Below are 18,377 nucleotides of genomic sequence, written 5' to 3'. Positions count from 1 at the left end.
CCAGCACCCACATCTTTAAGAGACAGAACAGGAAAATTAAGATGGTTTCACTGGCCTCGCCTGGGAGTGTTGGGGGAAGGTTGGGACAAAAGGAAGCTGTTGCCCTTCCGTCTTCTTTTCTCAAGGTTTTCTTTCACTACTTTCCTTCCTCGCAGACAAACAACCCGAGGCACATGAAGAGAATATGTAAGTGTGTGTGTGTCTGGGGGGTGGGGGGGGGGAGAGGTAAGCACACAAATATAGTAGCTTATTCCTTGAAATAGCCCGATTGCGACTGACCACAGAGAAGTACGTGTCCGGGTAGACAGGCCCAGGGCATTGTGCCAGGCTCCCTTTCTACCTCCTCAGGGCCTATGTTTCCCTCCTATCACCACTCTTCCCACCCTGCTCTCTTGCCTCCATCCCGGAGCCAGCCCCTTCTCGGTCCTTGCGGACCTGCCCCTCCCCCGGGTTTTCCCGGGAATTCAGGACACTGTCACAGCGTCCACTTCCCCTGCAGACCGAGACTCCTCCCTCCTTCTGCATGTCCCTCCCTACCGGGTCAGCTCCAGGGCGTTTGCCTCCTGCTGACTTGCTCTTCACCATTAGACAAGGTAGGTGCCGGTCGCTGGGGACGGACAAGCCTGCTGGACCTTGCTTGTGGGTTTGCAAGAAAGCAAAGGACTTTTGCAGGTGTAGACATGAGGCACTTCCAATTCCACTTTCCAAAATGAACTGCCATATATATTGTCCTGGCAAAAAGGCAAGGGCCACAGTGTGAGCCAGCCCTAGGCACCCACCTTTACTTCTGAGTATATTTTTCTGTAGGTATTCAGATGTTAGCTTTCTAAAACAGCGGAGAGCTTGTGGTCAAATAGTGTTCTTGAGAAGAACCGTTCTTCCCTGCCCTTAAATACTATTTTTAGGCTGGGCGTTTTGATTGTATTGGTTGGTTTGTTTGTTTGTGAACATGGAGCCGTGAACAAACAGAGCATATTTAGTATATTTGCATTAAATTCAGTAATGTCTGGCAGCAGCTCTTCTGGGTGCGTAGAAGCAGAGAGGTGCTATCATATAAGAATATGACATCCTAGATGGTGGGTCGATCTTGCCAAGACAGTGTGGTTTTATGCCCCATGGCCACTGGGTCTGGCCCAGGCCCTAAAGAGACTGGCCGAAGCAGTTTATATCCACTTGCTGACAGAAAAGGCCACCTGTTGTTTTCAGAGACCGTTTAAAACAAGGTGGTCAGAGTGGAGCCCTGTGCACACACAGGACAGCCTGTTGGGCCTGCAGCAGAGAGAACAGGCCAGAGGCATGGCAGTGATTGACATGTTTAAAGAGGTCTCTGTGCTTCTTAGGTTTAGCTTCCTACTTAATGCTGTGGAAATGCGGGCTAAACCATGGACCTTATGCAAACTGCACACAGGGTCAGGAAAACTAAGTAGCTGGAGGAGGGACAGCAGAATCACCCATGGCTAGGAGTTGGCTCTGCCTTCCCCAGGGCAGGACTCAAAATCAGGTGCAATGAAGTTTCTATAACCTTTAACCTGGCAAGCTGCCAGCCCCTCCCTCTCGAACACCAGTTTTCTACAGGATCAAACTTGCCCTTGCACTCTGAGCCCAGGTCTATGATTCCTATTTGCAGGTACTTCCTGCTGCAATCCTGTTTGTGCCCTGAGCTTGTTGAGGTTTTTTGGTTTTTTTTTTTCTTCTCTATTTCTTTTGGACAACTTCATTGTGTGATCGGACTTCTGAGCTACGCAAATCCTCAGAGCTTCAAATCAGGAAAACTGTACTTGGAGACATGCTCTATGACTGTGTCTGACTTCCAGGGGGCAGGGAAAGTGATAGAGTTCTGCTCCTGAAAGACTGTTTTCCACAAAAGATGAACATTCATCCAGGAGTAAACAACTGAGGGTGTGTGATAGTCATGACAGAGGGGACGGATGTCCTAGCTGACTCAAAAAAAGTTGTCAGAAAGTGCAGACCTATGTCCAGCAAGGGAAGACCCCAGGGAGATGCCTGTGACAAAGGAGTATGGGAAATCCTTGGAGAGGTTGAGGGAGCCCTTGAAATTTGCACATCACACCTACAATAGGAATCCTCGGAGTTTTATTTTGAAACACCTAGACTGTGCTCAAGCTCCCTGTGCAGCCAGGGGCAGCCTTGACCTTTTCACCCTTTATCTTCTCAGTGTTCAGATTACAGGTCTATGTCACCATGCCCTACTTGGGGGTCTGGAGATTGAGCCCAGGGTTTCACGAATACCAGATGAGCACTCCCTCCTCCAGCAGTGACCCCAGCCCTCCTGGTTCTTGGCCTTGTAATTTATAGGGATTTGCCTGTGAGAGGCAGGCTGGTAGGAGCAACAGATGTCCTACTACAGGAGAAAGCCTGTGATTTATATATTTGCAGTGTCTCCCATGAACGATTATGGGGGAAATCTAGCATTCTCTGTCAATAGCCATTACGCCCTTGCCAGAAGACATTATCATCAGGGTGTCCTTCTTAGGACAATGGTACCACAACGAACTCCCTGACTTTAGGAGGCTCTGCCAGTGGGGATTATGGACCTGCTCTAAGGGTGGATGTAGCCTCAAACACACAGTTAATGAGCCTGCCCCAACCTGAGAGGAACAGGAAGCCTGCCAGTCCTATGAAAGACCTGAGATTGTGCAGAAGAAACCACGCCTCAATGCAGAGTGCCCTTCCTCTGTGGCTCACTCTCCGGCCCTATTCTGTGTATTTGCATTTTGCAATTCTTTGTAGGTCATGGGCTACTGGTAGGCTGATAGATTTCCAAACAATGTCCTGCCTGTTATAATTAATCTCCTTCCTGCTTCCATTGAGAAGAAACTTTGTATCCATGTGAACTTCATCTCACCTTCTGGAGGGCTTGTATTCCAGCCAGTTGCAGCATCTCCCCCTTCCTCTCCTGTCACCCCAGGTGTGAACTTACTGGGAACTACGGCTATGGCAGAGTACGGAATGTTCTTCCCACAGGTGGACTTCTAGAAAGAACTCCATAAAGTATTCTAAGCAAATGTACCCCCAAAGCAAGGACATGAAGGGACGTCCTGGCATGTCCTCGTTATGTTTGTAGGAAAGGCAAAGAAAGGCCTGGGAGGAATATTCTAGGCTCTTTTTGCATGACTAAAGGTGGTAAGATATAGCACCAGAGGCCTTTCCTTGTCCTTTATTTGCTTAAGCTAACCATAAATGTCACCTCATGTTTTGTTTGCTTTAGTAATCTTGAGCGGCGCTTTGTACTCCTTTGAGCTTGGAGACCTGAAGTCCCATGATTTGTTCCCACTCAGATCATTTGATCCTGGAGACTTAGCCTCAGGGGCCCCAGGGCCCATGGATCATTTTTAGTCTGTATGGGAGTGAGGTCTTTGCTTTATCCTGAAGCTTGTCTTCTAGAAAATGTATCATGGGGAAAAGCAAAAATCCGGGAGGCAGACCCAGGAAACACGGGCTGCCAAGGGTCAAGCTTGTGTTCTTGATTCTTAGCCTGAACCCCCACAGGCCAGTCTGTGGGTAGAAACTGCCTGCCCTGTCCAGAGTACACTTGGCTCCTGCTTCTTAGCCTGGCTCAGCGGTTGAGACCATGTGAAAGAGCTGGGCAGGACTCCAGCCTTCCACACGTGGCGTTCTTGGGCCTATGTTGGCTCTACCCCATTCTGTGGGAGAAAATCCTTGGCTCTCCTGGATGTAAAAATTCCTTTTGTAGTTGGAGCTCGAGTCGGAAAAGCCTGTTGCCAGCACCTTCGAAGGGACTAGATTCCTTTGGGTCTTCCCAGCAGAGTCCAGGTAAGAGACTAGCTCATGGAACCACTCCGTTCTTTTTCTTCTTTTGTTTTGAGATAGGTTGCTCACGATCTCTTACCCAGGCTGGCTTCCAAGCCAACTTGTAATCTTTGTCCTAGTTTGCTTTCTATTGCTAGGTTAAAACACCAGGATCAAAAACTAGTTGGAGAGCAGAGGATTTATTTGGCTTATACTCTGATATCCTAATCTATCCCTGAGGAAGTCGGAGCAGGAAAGCAGGACCTGAAGCAGAAGTCACGGAGGAATGCTGTTCTGCTTGCTCTGCTTGCTTGCTTGTTTCTTTCTTGCAAGATTCACTTTCCTCCTCTGCCCAGAGCAGTGCACAGGTAGCCTTGGCCTGACTCCAGTTCATGTAAAGACCACCTCAAGTCTGGCCACTTCGGCTTCTGCCCATAGGACAGAGCAGGCTGGTCATCCTTGAAAGGTTATTCTAAGATATTTTCATGGGAACGTGGGGTCAAGGAGAAACATTAAACCCAAGAATGGAATCCAAGCCTTAGAGGAAAGGAAGCACACTAGACATCTTGAAGTGTCTAAGCTTAGGCCCTTTGCTTCTGTGGAAGACTAAAGCAGAGAAAGACTCAGCTGGGGACTGCAGAGGCCAGGTGGAAGCTTGTGAGTGGAAGATCAGCTTTCTTTACACCCCAGGATCCCGATTGTCTTAGGGTTTCTATTGCTACAACAAAACCCCCAGACAAAAAGGCAGGGAGGCTCCTGGAGGCTGAGCAGAAGCAGAAACCTTGGATGGGTGCTGCTGTTTGTTTCCTCTGGCTTGCTCAGTACTGGCTGGTTTTGTGTGTCAACTTGACCCAAGCTGGAGTTATCGGAGGGAAAGGAGGCTCCCTTGAGGAAATGCCTCCATGAGACCCAGCTGTAAGGCATTTTCTCAATTAGTGAACAAGGGAGGAGGACCCAGCCCGTCGTGGGTGGTGCCATCCCTGGGCTGGTAGTCCTGGGTTCTATAAGAAAGCAAGCTGAGCAAGCCAGGGGAAGCAAGCCAGTAAGAAACATCTCTCCATGGCCTCTGCATCAGCTCCTGCTTCCTGACCTGCTTGAGTTCCAGTCCTGACTTCCTTTGGTCATGAGCAGCATTGTGGAAGTGTAAGCTGAATAAACCCTTTCCTCCCCAACTTGCTTCTTGGTCATGATGTTTGTGCAGAAATAGAAACCCTGACTAAGACACTCAGCCTGCTTTCTTATAGAATCCACCCACTGGCCCAGGCCTGACAGCACCCACAATGGGCTCAGGTCTTGGCCCATTGATCACTAACTGAGAAAATGCCTCACAGCTGGATCTCATTTCCTCTCTGATGACTCTAGCTTGTGTTGTTGACTCAAAACCAGCCATTACACCTGCCCAGAGATGGCCCTCCATCCCCAATCAGTCAAGAAACTGTCTGGCACACTGGCCAGTCTGATGGGGGCATTTTCTCAACTGAAGTTCCCTCCTGTCAAACAACTTTGGCTTATATCAAGTTGACGAAAACCCTAAGGAGCATATCCTGTGTTGGCCTGCAGAAAGCTGATATAACAGCCATGCATGTGTGGTAGTGTGCACGCATTCCTGTGACTTTCTGTAGGACATACATCTAGTTTTTATGGAGCCTTTAAAGTTGTTTTCAGACACCATCTTACTATACAGCTCAGACTGGCCTGGGACTTGCTCTGTAGCCCAGGCTGGCCTCCAACTCAAGATACCTAGTTGATTGTGCCTCCCGAGTTATTCATTCTGATTAGTTTTTAGAAACTTTATTGTCTTCTTTATATTGAACACCTAAAACCTTGTGCACAAGCTCAAGATAGCCAAATAAGAGATTAGGACATCTGTGAACTCACTGAAGACTCTGATGAAACTTAGAACATCTCCCTGTCTCGCCCCACTACACTGGGTGATGAGTCCCAAACATCTGGTCACTTCATCTGTACAGATGTCCTTTGTCTATGAAAGACAGGACTCTGCCACATAGCAGCTTTCCCTCTCCCTGGCCCATCCTAATAGTAGTCTGCACATCTTTAAATATCCACTCAATTTTCGGATTTTCTGTAGTGTTCTCTCTCTCTCTCTCTCTCTCTCTCTCTCTCTCTCTCTCTCTCTCTCTCTCTCTCTCTCATTTAAGACAAGGTTTCTCTGTGTAGCATGAGCTGTCCTGGAACTTGTTCTGTAGACCAGGCTGGCCTGAACTCACAGAGATCTGCCTGCCTCTGTATCCCAAGTGCACGGATTAAAAATTAAAAGTGTGGAGCACCATTCCTTGGCTTTTTCCCCCCACTTAAAAATTATTCCTTATGGGGCTGGAGAGCCGGCTCCGTGGTTAAGAGCACTGATTGCTCTTCCAGAGACCTGAGTTCAAATCCCAGCAACCACATTATGGCTCACAACCATCTGTAATGAGATCTGATGCCCTCTTCTGGTGTGTCTGAAGACAGCTACAGTGTACTTATATATAAAATAAAGAAATAAATCTAAAACAAAATTATTCCTTATATCTGTGTGTGTGTGCGCACACACGCACGTGCACCTGCATAAGTTTATGTACACTGCATGTGTGTTGGTGTTCAGAGAGAACTTCAAATCCCCTGGAACTGGACCATCTAATAATGTAAGTGCCGGGAACTGAATTCAGGTCCTCTGCAAGAGCTTAACTGCTGAGTCATCCCTCTATCCCTGGCTTTTTGCTTTTTCCTTAACAATTGGTTAAAGTAAATTGAAATTTATGAATCTTTCCCTTGATGTTTTGATTTTGGAGACTCATTTAAGAGACCCCATTGTAGTTTAGCGTTAAAGGAAAGGTATTCTTCTGCATGTGTGTGGAACAGGCTAATTCTGTATTCTCCACTTGGGTTTCCAGGCTTGGGATATGATCTCTGCTTGGCTGGGAGGGGCTCTATGTGACTTGTTTTCTCAGCTGGGCTTCTCTGTGTGGATTCTGTTGCTCCTTCCTTGGGCAGTCTATTCTTCCCACGTGGGTCAACTAGTTAACTGTGTCCTGTCTTGTTGGCCTCTAGGATGACCTCACAGTACCCTGCTGTGCCTTTCTGCCCACCTGAAACCTGCTCCTGACTGCAGGACCTTGTTGGAAGCACAAGGCCCGGGGTTGTAGGACATCTTCCCTCCTGGTTTTAGGTTTCCCTGATACTCAGTTCTTAGTTCTATTAACAATGAAGAAACTCTAGTCCCTCACAGTCTGCCTTGGAACACAGTCCCTGTCTGTGTGATGGTTTTGTTTGCTTTCTGAAACAGGCTTTCTCTGTGTAACAACATTGCTTGTTCTGGAACTTGAACTGGAGCTCTGTAGACCAGGCTAGCCTAAAACTCACACAGATCCACCTGCCTCTATCTCTTGGACCACCAAATCTGGCTCTCTCCTGCCCCCCCCCCGCCACTTGGTTCCATAGAATTTCAGATATTTTATGTTTTTTTTTTACCTTATTTTTTTATTTCTTTGTGCATGTGTGTGTCTGTGGATGGGTGTACCTGTGTGAGGGGCACATGTACATATGTGTATACATGCATGGAGAGGCCAGAAGACAACCTTGTGTAGCATTCTTCAGGTGCTGGACACCTTTTAAATATTTTTTAAATCTACTTCTCTTCCTCCTCCATTGTTCTCCTTTGCACCCTTCTGTTTATTCTCCCTCTCCCTCTCCCCACCCCCTCTCTTTCTGTCACACCTTGGCTATATGTGAACCTAGTTTAGAATTCTTCCAGGAGTCAGAATTTAATGTCTTTAGTTTCTTTTGTTGTTCACCTCTTTGAAGGATTTTTTAGGTCTGAATGTACATGAGCTTCCAAAGTAACTTCACAGAACCAATCGTGGTTCTGAAACACGGGCGAACAGGAGGTGGTGCCTGTGGGGGGGAAAGCTCACAAGGGCCCAGCTCATCTTAGCATCTTATGAGAACGGTCTCTCTGATCCTACCACATGAGGGGACAGGGAGGAGGTGACATCTGTGGGTTAGAAAAAGAGTTCCTGGGGTTGGGGATTTAGCTCAGTGGTAGGCGCTTGCCTAGGAAGCGCAAGGCCCTGGGTTCGGTCCCCAGCTCCGAAAAAAAAAAAAAAAAAAAAAAAAAAAAAAAAAAGAGTTCCTGCTACAGACAGCAGTCAGTGGCTCTGCCACTCTCTGGGCCTCTCTGTCCGCCATCTTGGACGGTGTTCTGTGGTTGCTTTTGAGCTGTTGTCTTGCTACAGCAGTGTAAGTGGGCTCACAGGTCTGCTCCTTCTTGAGGCTGAGCTCCCTTTCACTCTGTCCTCCTGAATACACACAGTGTAGATGGAGAGCTCTCTGCCGTCCATTCTGCAGAGACTCACTGGCCTTTAAATGTACGGTCTCCCTGGTAACTGACTTGCAAAGCATTTGAGCGTTTATTAGTTAGCTTTGAGACAGGGTCTCTCTCACAGTCCAAGCTGTCCTCAGATTGTCTAGGTAACTGAAGGTAACCTTAAACTTCTCATCTTCCCGCCTCTATCTCACACCCAAATGCTGGCCAGGCCTGGCTTTTTTCAGGCTCTCTGTGTCTTATTCAAGACTCACACAGTTTCCAAGTGTCAAGGGAATGCTGTTTAAACAACACAAAGCAGCAGAATGGGTCAGATCCACCATCAAGCATGACAGTGGGGCATAGGGCTGAAAAGGGACCTCAGAGTTCTGATTACGGCTTGGGCCTTCTGTTTGTAGAGTTCGAGAAGAGGGGGGGTTTGGTTAATAGGGGAATGGTTTGGGTGGTTTTCATTTTGTGTTTTGTTTTGGAAACAGTTTTATCGCATTGCACTTGCTGTTTCTAGAACCTTGTAGATCAGGCTGGCCTCGAACTTGCAGAGATCTGCCTACCCTGCCTCCCAAGTGATAAGATTGTGCAACCGTGTTTTGTTTTTGTTTGTTTTGTTGTTGTTTCTCTATTAAGCTGTATAATCTTTTCTTTACTGTGCAAGTCCCTCCCCATAATGCTCCCAATTTAATTACATGTATGCTCAATCATGAATAGGCACAAGAGGTCAGAGAGAAGATTCTCTCTAAGTTCATTTAGAGGATACAGTTTTCCTTACTGCAAACGTCCCCCCACCCCCAAACCAGTTGAAACCAGGTCATCCCCTCCTACTGTAACACAACTGGAGCATGATTGACTAGACTCGAAGTTTGATGATTGTTAAGGAGAGGGGAAACATATTCCATTGTTCTGAGGAGTTGCATATATAGTTTGATGCCAAGGGAGTCCTAGGTGTTAACAGGTTGCTATGGGCATTGTTCAGAGAGGGTATGCATGCATAGTATCTACAGGTAAGGTTTCTAGGTATGTCATTAGAAGAGAAGTGTGGGATTGGAGAGATGGTTCAGTGGTTAAGAGCACTGGCTGCTCTTCCAGAGGTCCTGAGTTCAATTCCCAGCAACCACATGGCTCACAACATCTGTAATGGGATCAGATACCCTCTTCTGGTGTGTACTATTGTATTATTATTATACATAATAAGATAAATAAAAATCTTTTTAGAGAGAGAGAGAGAGAGAGAGAGAGAGAGAGAGAGAGAGAGAGAGAGAGGTATGTGCAGAGCTCAACCCAAGTGGAGTCCTAAGTTGCTAAACTATTCCCTATGCTTGCCTGACTTCATTGGTTTTACAGGTGTGCACCGCCACACCTGGTTTATGAAGTGCTAGGGATCTAATTCCAGGCTTCAGGCATACGAGGTGAGTGCTCTAGCAACAGAGCTACATTTCCAGTTTGACTGACCTTAGCCACCACACTACTGAGTTTATTTATAGTTTATTTAGCACAGATTATCCTTAGATATGAACCACTCAGCATGTGATGAATATTTCATTCCCTCTGTAGCCTGACGTCAAGACCCCAATGGCTAACGAAGCTAACCCTTGCCCATGTGACATTGGTCACAGGCTAGACTATGGTGGCATGGGCCAGGAAGTTCAGGTTGAGCACATCAAGGCATATGTCACCCGGTCCCCTGTGGATGCAGGCAAAGCTGTGATTGTTGTCCAGGATATATTTGGCTGGCAGCTGTCCAACACCAGGTATATGGCTGACATGATTGCCGGAAATGGATACACGTACGTATGAAGTTCTATTCTTTGTTTAAGTTCATGTGAATTTCTGTGGTCCGTTTTGTTCACTTCAGAAAGAAAACAAAAACAAACAAACAAAAAACCCCCCCCAAACCCAACGTGGCTTGAGTTACATTCTTATTTACATAATCTATCATAGCCTTGGTGATCAGTGATGGGAAGTGGGAACTGTCCTTTGAGATTTAACTCTAACCTTGTAGAGCCAACTCTTCCCAACAGAATCCCAGGACATCAAGTCCCCAGGGTACCCAGCCCTGCAGACATGCTGGACCGAGGGTCCTCTCCCCATGAAGGGCTCCATCCAGGCACAGGGCAGCACCCCTATGCACACTCACCTGTGGACCTTGAGGCATCCCAGCCTCGGGGTGATTTTTCACAGATCTGCTGGGACAGCGACTCAGAATGAAAGAAAGTCAGGTAGAGTAGATGAGTGTCAGTGAAACCTGCTGCTATAGGTGTCACGTGACAGCTGATGACAGTCTTAGCTCTTATGTTGGTGGATACTACTGCTCTGTTAGTGCATTCCAAAGGATTTAGGTGATAGCCAGGAGGCGTTAGGTAGGTCAAACACAGAGTGGTCATGAACAGATTATGAGGGATGAAGACACCCCAAGAGAACTGAGTCCTGGACCTGCAGCATTCCAAACTCTCCACAGTGATGACATCCCACTCAGTTCACTCGCCTAGCACTGACTTTTGCATGGGTGAGGCAGCTTATTATTATAGAAACTTGAGTTCCTAGTCCAAAGAAAGCTGGAAGTCTAGGGCAAGCCCATCTTCTTTCCCCCACTGAGACTAGAACCTATCAAAGCATGAGAAGACGTCTTTGGGGAGAGTGGGACATTTTCTGGGGAAACCTCTAAGTAAACCTATAATAGCTAACATGGACAGGGACCACACTCTTCCAGCAGCCCTGGGAGGGATGGATATTACTGTCCCCATATTGCAGATTGGGAAGTCAAGGCATGAAGCCAGAGGTTCTCAGTTGCTCTGGGTGAACGGTAAGCGGCTGCTTGAATGGGACAATGCCTGTTGTCGTAGGAGAGTCCTTAGGTACAGGGAGGATATATAGCACAAGCAGAGAACTAACTAGGCCTTCCAAGGCTCTGACCCATTCATGATACTCATTTACTTATCCTCAAGCCATCTGAGCCTGGACGGTCCACACTTCTGTCTGTCTGGTCAAGAATGGGAGCCCAGGGGCTGGAGAGATGGCTCAGTAGTTACAAATACTGCATGACTTGGCAGACAACCCAGGTTTGGTTCAGACAACACACATGGCAGCTCACAACCACATGTAACTAAGTACAGGGGATCTGACCCACCTTCTGGATTCAGCAGGCACCCGGTATGTACGTAGTACACACAATACATGCAGACAAACACTCATGAAAGTAAACACATATTTTAAAAGTGTGAGGGATAAAAGTGGCCAGTTACTTGTCAAGTTCTCTCTACAGTACAAGGCGGTACTAAGACTTCAGCTTGGCCTGTCAGACCCAGGCTGTGGTGCTCTGCCTACCTGTACAGCAGAGGGGCTTGTCTTGGGAGGAAAGAGGCAGGATTGCGAATTGGAGTCCATAGTTCTTCTAGAAGCCAACTCAGGATTGAGCTAGGGCCACAGTCTCCCAAGGTAGAGAGTTACCTGCAGCTGTGTTTCAGGGACCAGGCCCTCTGCTACACTGCCCGGTCTCAGATCGCTTGAGGGTATGTAAAGTAACTAGTATTAGTAATGTCCATGATTTCTCAACTCTGAGTTGCCTATGGCTGGGCGATGTATCACTTGATCCTTCATATGACTTGTATGTGTACACAATGATATATATGTGTGTGTCTGACTGAAGGTTCATGCTCACCACTGTGAGCGTTTAGAGGTCAGAGGACAGCCTCAGATGTTAGCCTTCACTTTGTTTACTCTTCTCATTGCCTGTTCTAGAACCTGCTGTGGACCTTACTCGTGGGGCAGGAGACTGTCTGGCAGCCTGTGCAGAGTCTGGGCAGTATGACTCTATCACAGTGACTGGCGATCACTGAGAGTCCTGGGCTGGCTGAGAGGATCAACTACCTCTATCGAGGCAGGAAGGACCTTGGGCAGGACACACCCTTTGCCCATAGGTCCAGTTTTCCTTCCTTCTGCACTGGAATAGCTCTTGAGAAGTGTCCCTGCTAATGGCCCTCTCACTTGCTAGAGCAGGGTCACACCAAAGCTTCTGGAAGCTGTGTACTTGTAGTTGTGGAATCTGAGGCAATCTGGCCCGCAGCAGATGATCTCTGTTGCAATAAAGGGTGGCCTTCGTGGCCAAGGATTTTCCTTCCCTCTGCCTAGAATTGGCAACCCAACGAGGCGTTTAATAAACCAGGACATTGAGTCCAGGTGACTCAAAGGTTGATTCACGCCCATATTTTACAGAACTATTGTCCCAGACTTCTTTGTGGGTCAAGAGCCATGGGACCCGGCTGGTGATTGGTCCACCTTCCCTGAGTGGTTGAAATCAAAAAATGCCAGAAAAATCAACCGGTAAGTTTTCAAGAGGCTTGGTTTTATATTTATTGTAGCCCAGGGAAGGGACAGACAAGCTGAGCTTCATTGGATTTCTTCCCTCCCTCCCCCCTCTCTCTCCCCCCTGCATGACTTCACTTGGCTCTAGACAGAGTCCTTCCAACAGCATTATGGGAAAGAGTTTTGGTCCAGCACACTATATGGGCTGAGGATAGAGGCTGACATGTATTCCTTGCCACACTGCCCCGGTGAGCATACCTGCTCACTTCCCTTAGAAATCATGAACTCAAAGTCCTGCCTGTATCCACCTAGGTGCTTGGTTGCAAGTGATAGATAGAACACTTATCCCAAGTGGATCAGCAGTTAAAAGAGCTATTGGTCTATAGACCCAAAGAAAGTAGTTTGGGGTTCAAGCAGGAATCGACCCTGCTCTTGTTTGTTCATCACAGCTTAGCTTCACTTCCTGTATGCTGGCTTCATGCTCAGGAAGGCCCATCGCCTCTCTCGGAGCAACCTGAAAGCATCACCCCCCGCCCCCATCCTCATTGACTCTGTAGTCCATCCTGAAAACCCATCATTCTGATGAGGAGACTGCTCTTCTCTGATTGGCCCGGTATAAGCCACAGAGATTTAGTTCACTCCAAATTCTACATTCCACTGTGAAAGCAGTATCATGAAGTTTTTTTTTTTTTTTTTTTTTGTTGTTGTTTGTTTTAATAGTAACAGAACAAAGGTAGATTCCAAATCAAGACACTTTCCAAATACATTGGTGGACACATTAATTAGGCAGTTATAGCATAGTAGAGAAATCTCAGCTGTAGGACCCAGATGCTATCTGGTAGCATTCTTAGCTCTTTGATTGGTGGAGTATGCGGTTTTGTTGAGTTGATATATTCCAAAGTTTTTCTTTCCTCTTATGTACTCAGGATGTTAGGTTCAACTTTATCTGCTAGTTACAGGAGTTAGAGTCAACACAGAGGTGGACAAAGAATGCCTCACTAATAGGCTAAAGGTAGCTCAGGATCGGGCTCTAGACCTGCAACTTCCCAAGCTTTTTACAGCCACTGAGTTTTAAGCAGTCAGTCAGCCTTCAAGTCTCAGCTTCTTTCTAGGATTTCTGGTTCTCACCACCAAAGAAATCTCAAACATTGAGTACTATTCACTGAGACATTGCAGTTTCAGCAACCCCGAGGGTCAGCCTTGTCAGCTCTGTCTGTGATGCCTTTTTTTTCTGTTCTAGAGAGATTGATGCTGTCTTGAGGTATCTGAAACAACAGTGTCATGCCCAGAAGATTGGCATTGTGGGCTTCTGCTGGGGGGGTATTGTGGTGCACCACGTGATGACGACATATCCAGAAGTCAGAGCGGGGGTGTCTGTCTATGGTAAGTGCCTAGCACGTTTTACTCAGGGAAAGCAGGAGGATGGTTGAGTGACAGGCTTCTCCCACGCGCTGCAATACAAAACCCGATGGCTTAGCATGGTTTTCAGAATCTAAAAATAGAGCTGGGGAAGATGGCTCTGTCAGTACAGTTCTTGTCTTGCAAGCATGAGATGCTGAATTTGGTCCCCAGAACTCATATTAAGGGAGAGACAGGTGTTATTTTTGGTTTTACTGGGTACTTTGCCTAGCCTACTTGATAAGTTCTAGATCCTGTCTCAAAAATCTAGGTGGAAAGGCTCCCCAGGAACACATCCAAGGTTGTCTTCTGACCTCTCATGTATCTATGTGCTTGTGCAACAGCAAATTTGTGCGCGCGCACACACACACACACACACACACACACACACACACACACACACGAGAAAGCAAACAGTACAAACAGCAACTTTAACTCTCTTTTAAATTAGCAGATTTTAAAAAATTGTATGGGCATGTTGCCTGCATGCATGTCTATGCCCACGTATGCCTAGTGGTTAGAGAGGCCAGAAGAGGTGGTCAGATTCCTTCTGTGGTTATGATTTTGAATCAGCATGTGGGTGCTGGGAACTGATCTGGGTCTTCTGGAAGAGGAGCCAGTACTCCTACCTCATAAGCCATCGCTTTAGCCCCAACATTTACATTTTAGCCAAAAGAAAACTTATTTGAACTATGAGATAAGAACCCTTTATCTGTTGACAGAAAGCACACTGAATATACAATTTAAAAGCATCCAGATTAAAATATGTCAAGAACAAATATAAGAAAGTTGACTGCTATTTCAAAGTTACACATTCACAAGCTGTTTTTAATCTGGTGCTTGAACTCCTTGAGATGGCATTTCATCTTCTATTAGCACTAAGGAAAAAAATAAAATATTTTCTTACACAAAAGGAAATAAAAGTGAGGAATGTACACTCTTGAATCCCCAGTATTTGGGAGGCTGAAGCAGGAAGATTGAAATTTTCTGGCTAGCATGAGCTACATAATGAGAGCTAGTCTCATACAGCCAAACAAATGCAATAAATCACTAGTATGAGGCTAGCCAATTGTCAGGCCAACAGTGTCTCTGGGTGAATTAAAAGTTGGTCCAGACGCATGCCTTTTGGCGCCACCTGCTGGCTGCTGTTGTATAGCACGTGAGTGGCAGGTTATGGCAGGAACTGGGTAAGAGACATCAGAGTTGTACAGGGAGCACTGCCATCCTGCCTGTGGCTTGCTGTTTTCTGAAGAGGAGAAACAGGGTGGAGACACACTGTGTATTACCTAGCTTTGCTCTCACAGTGGCAGGAAGCAGGGAAAAGGTTGTTTTTCCTTTCATCTTTTAAAAAATCCCTGTGTATGCATGCATGATGTGTGCATGTGCACAATGCCTGTGTGGAAGTCAGAGAACAACTTGATGTGGATTCTGGGATCAATCTCAGGTTCCTAGGCTTGTGTGGCAAGTGAGCTATCTCACTAGACATTTCCTGTTCATTCTCCCAACCTGGACTTGCTTTTTTTCCAACCAAGCGCACCAGTGGGTTGTCCTGAGCCTGGCAGAGCAATATTTTGCACAAATTAACCTTTAGGATGTCCAGTTCATGAAGAATAAAATTTATACAATAACCTGTAGAGCAGACCTTCCCTGTGTCTCTGGGGTCTTGTTTGAATAACTTGGTCCAATGGCTGTTGTTCGTGTAACTGTCCAGTTCATTGAACATGTGGGACCTGTGTAGGAAATTCTAGAGTGGTGGTTTGAAAATTATGATCTGATGTATAAGCCATCTCAAGAGAGAACAGCACCAAGTTAATTGGTCTGGTTCCTGCTGAACAGGATGCAGAGTAGAAAGACCTGGCTAAATCAGTTGCACTTTTACAGAATCCATAAGCCAGGCTTCTGTGGGATTGCTAAAAATAAAAACAGCTGGGGAGATAGTTAAGGCAATAAAGTGTTGGCCACATATCCATGGAGACCTGAGTTGTGATCCCTAGCATCTGCATAAAAACCTGCTTGGGGGATGGGTTGTGGGTTTTGCACATGTCTGCCACCTCAGGACTGGGCAGGTGGAGACAGACGGGTTCTTAAAGCTCACTGGTCTATAGAAATCCCCGAGCTCTGGGCTCAGTGAGACCCTATGGCAAAATGAAGAATTAAGAATACCTGGCCTCCACACTTACATACACGTGCACAGGACCCCAAGCAGACACCCCCATGAAAGCATGCATACCATCTCCACCCCCAGCACATGAAAGCAGTCTAACCACATGGTTCATGTTGCAAAACCACACCAAATCCAGGCAGAAGTCAACCTCCCTCAACTCTTTCCAGGTATCATCAGAGATTCTGAAGATGTTTATAATTTGAAGAACCCAACGTTGTTTATCTTTGCAGAAAATGATGCTGTGATTCCACTTGAGCAGGTGAGTAGGCAGCCTTCCACTTGCATATCTAATCGAATGTCATGACATTTTTTTTGGAGAAAGTTTCAAACTGATTTATCAGTTAGTTTCCCAATGGTGACAATTTACTAATGAACTTAAGCCCAGAATGGACCTGTTTAGAATGACAGCTGAAGGATGTGTTCCTGATACAGCCTGTTCACTGGGAATGGTTTCCATGGTACTCTGTCCACCAGTTCCTATGCATAGCCTGAGATGGATTTATTTATTAAGCACAGAGAGTTGGTTAGGAAAAAGTTAACTCTTAACTTAAGGTCTCAATACAAATATTTTATAGCAGTCCTCAACTTAAAATCATTTGGTTTGCTTCTTTTACTATGTGCAATAGTTAACACACAGCAGGCCAACTTTGAATTTGGATCTTTTTCTGGTCTAGTGACCCATGTGTGTGGTTTCATGTTGATAGCTGGGGCAATGTCCATTTCCCCAATAGCCCCCATAGTCATTAGGGAAACAAGCAATGGTTTTAACACCCTTGGCTAAGCTAGGATGGCCAGGAGGGCAGTTATATCGAATGCCCACCCTGCCCCGTGCAGTTGTGGATTGAACCCAGCAAGGATGTACCCTATCACTTCAAGTTTTTTCAGATCTCTTTACATAGACCATACTGGCCTCAGGGATCTGCCTTTTTCTCTGCTGCTGGGATTAAGAATCTGCACCCACCATGACTGGTGCAGTTGTGACCTACAGCACCAACTCACAGTGGGCACTGGGTCTCAGCTCCAGTGTAAATGCGGGAGCTCCTAGAACTGGTATGGAGGCAATGTTATGCTGCCTCGAAACTCCTCAGTGGCCAGGACTGTTTAAGACAACTCAATAGCTATGGAACCGGCTCACTGTGTGACCAATAGATTCTAGCTGGCTGTGGTGGTGCATGCCACTAATCCCAGCACTTGGGAGGAAAGGTTGGAAGCCAGCCTGATTTACATGTTGAGTAAGTTCCGGGACAGCCAGGGCTTGGTAGAGACCCTGTCTCAAAATAGAACCAAAAATCCCAAAAGGATTAGAAGGTGCTACTGAAGGGTTAAGGTCACACCATTCTCACATATATACATGTATTTCCCCCTTCCTGGTGTATTAGGTTTCTATACTGATCCAGAAGCTTAAAGAACACTGCATAGTTAATTACCAAGTTAAAACATTTTCTGGGCAAACTCATGGCTTTGTGCATCGGAAGAGAGAAGACTGCTCCCCTGCAGACAAACCCTACATTGAGGAAGCGAGGAGGAATCTCATCGAATGGCTGAACAAGTATATTTAACAGCACAAGCACAAATTTTGAATAATTAAATTGATCCGAATAATTAACCGTCTCCTAAAATTCTCCTGAAACATACAGTAGGAACTAAATGATCAATATCTGTAAGATTTAAATGATAGCATAACTAATTATTAGGGGAACCTGTGGCCATTCAGGGACCAGCTAGATTCTCAGATATGGCCTTACCTTGGTAATTTGTTAACATGTACAAACCCAGGAAGATCTTGAGTTGTCTCTATGTGTATTCAATCTCCCCTAGTGAAGTTCAATTCTGCACTTTAGTGTAAGCAGTGTTGACATTCAGTTCTCACCACTCTAACTATTCAACCTAATAAAGTGATTTTTAAAACTTGTGAATTTGTAGCTTCACTTTTAAACAAACACTTGTTTCTATATGCCTTAAATGTGGAAGTCAGAGTTTTTCACCACATGGGTCTTTTCACCATCATGGGTCATTGGGCTTGGTGGCAACCCCACTCTGAAGTACCTTGCAGAACAGAAAATGTAAGACTATCATCCTGCTGGGTCCCAGACTAGGCTCTCCAAGTCCTTCAAGCTGGTGGAGGTGGAGGAGACTGCACCGGCAAGGAAGGGCCTCCAGATTTCATCAGGGATGCTTTGCTTTTCACAGGATATCAAGACAGGCAACTGCTAGATTGCATGGGCTTTGACCTCCAAGGTTCAAATTATGACGCCTAGCCAAAACTGCCCTCTGAGCATATGCCAGAGGCATAGAACTGTCTAAGCCAGTTCCAACTGGTGCCTGAACTAACTGGCCATTGTCCAGCAACTCAGAAGGAACAGTCTCTAGCTCTAGTTTATCAGCCATGCAGGTGCTGGTATAACCCAGGAATACCATCATGGACAT

General features: G+C 46.3%; 1 protein-coding gene across 2 annotated transcripts; it reads left to right on the top strand.

Moving 5' to 3' along the window:
- The first annotated feature begins 486 nt into the window (after positions 1 to 486).
- Positions 487 to 17,862, top strand: Cmbl (carboxymethylenebutenolidase homolog). 2 transcript variants are annotated; one of them, XM_032898667.1, is made up of 6 exons: positions 487 to 593; positions 9,641 to 9,873; positions 12,299 to 12,406; positions 13,629 to 13,771; positions 16,118 to 16,209; positions 17,330 to 17,862. In XM_032898667.1, the coding sequence occupies exons 2-6, from the start codon at positions 9,659 to 9,661 to the stop codon at positions 17,507 to 17,509; spliced, it is 738 nt and encodes a 245-aa protein (XP_032754558.1). In that variant the 5' UTR covers positions 487 to 593; positions 9,641 to 9,658; the 3' UTR covers positions 17,510 to 17,862. The 2 variants fall into 2 exon arrangements, with proteins under 2 accessions (XP_032754558.1, XP_032754559.1); XM_032898668.1 differs by lacking the exon at positions 487 to 593 and adding an exon at positions 3,262 to 3,795.
- Positions 17,863 to 18,377: the final 515 nt, after the last annotated feature.

Source organism: Rattus rattus, chromosome 3, assembly GCF_011064425.1.
Source record: "Rattus rattus isolate New Zealand chromosome 3, Rrattus_CSIRO_v1, whole genome shotgun sequence".
In the NCBI taxonomy this organism is placed as follows: domain Eukaryota; kingdom Metazoa; phylum Chordata; class Mammalia; order Rodentia; family Muridae; genus Rattus; species Rattus rattus.
This window is presented reverse-complemented; position numbering and strand designations above follow the sequence as displayed.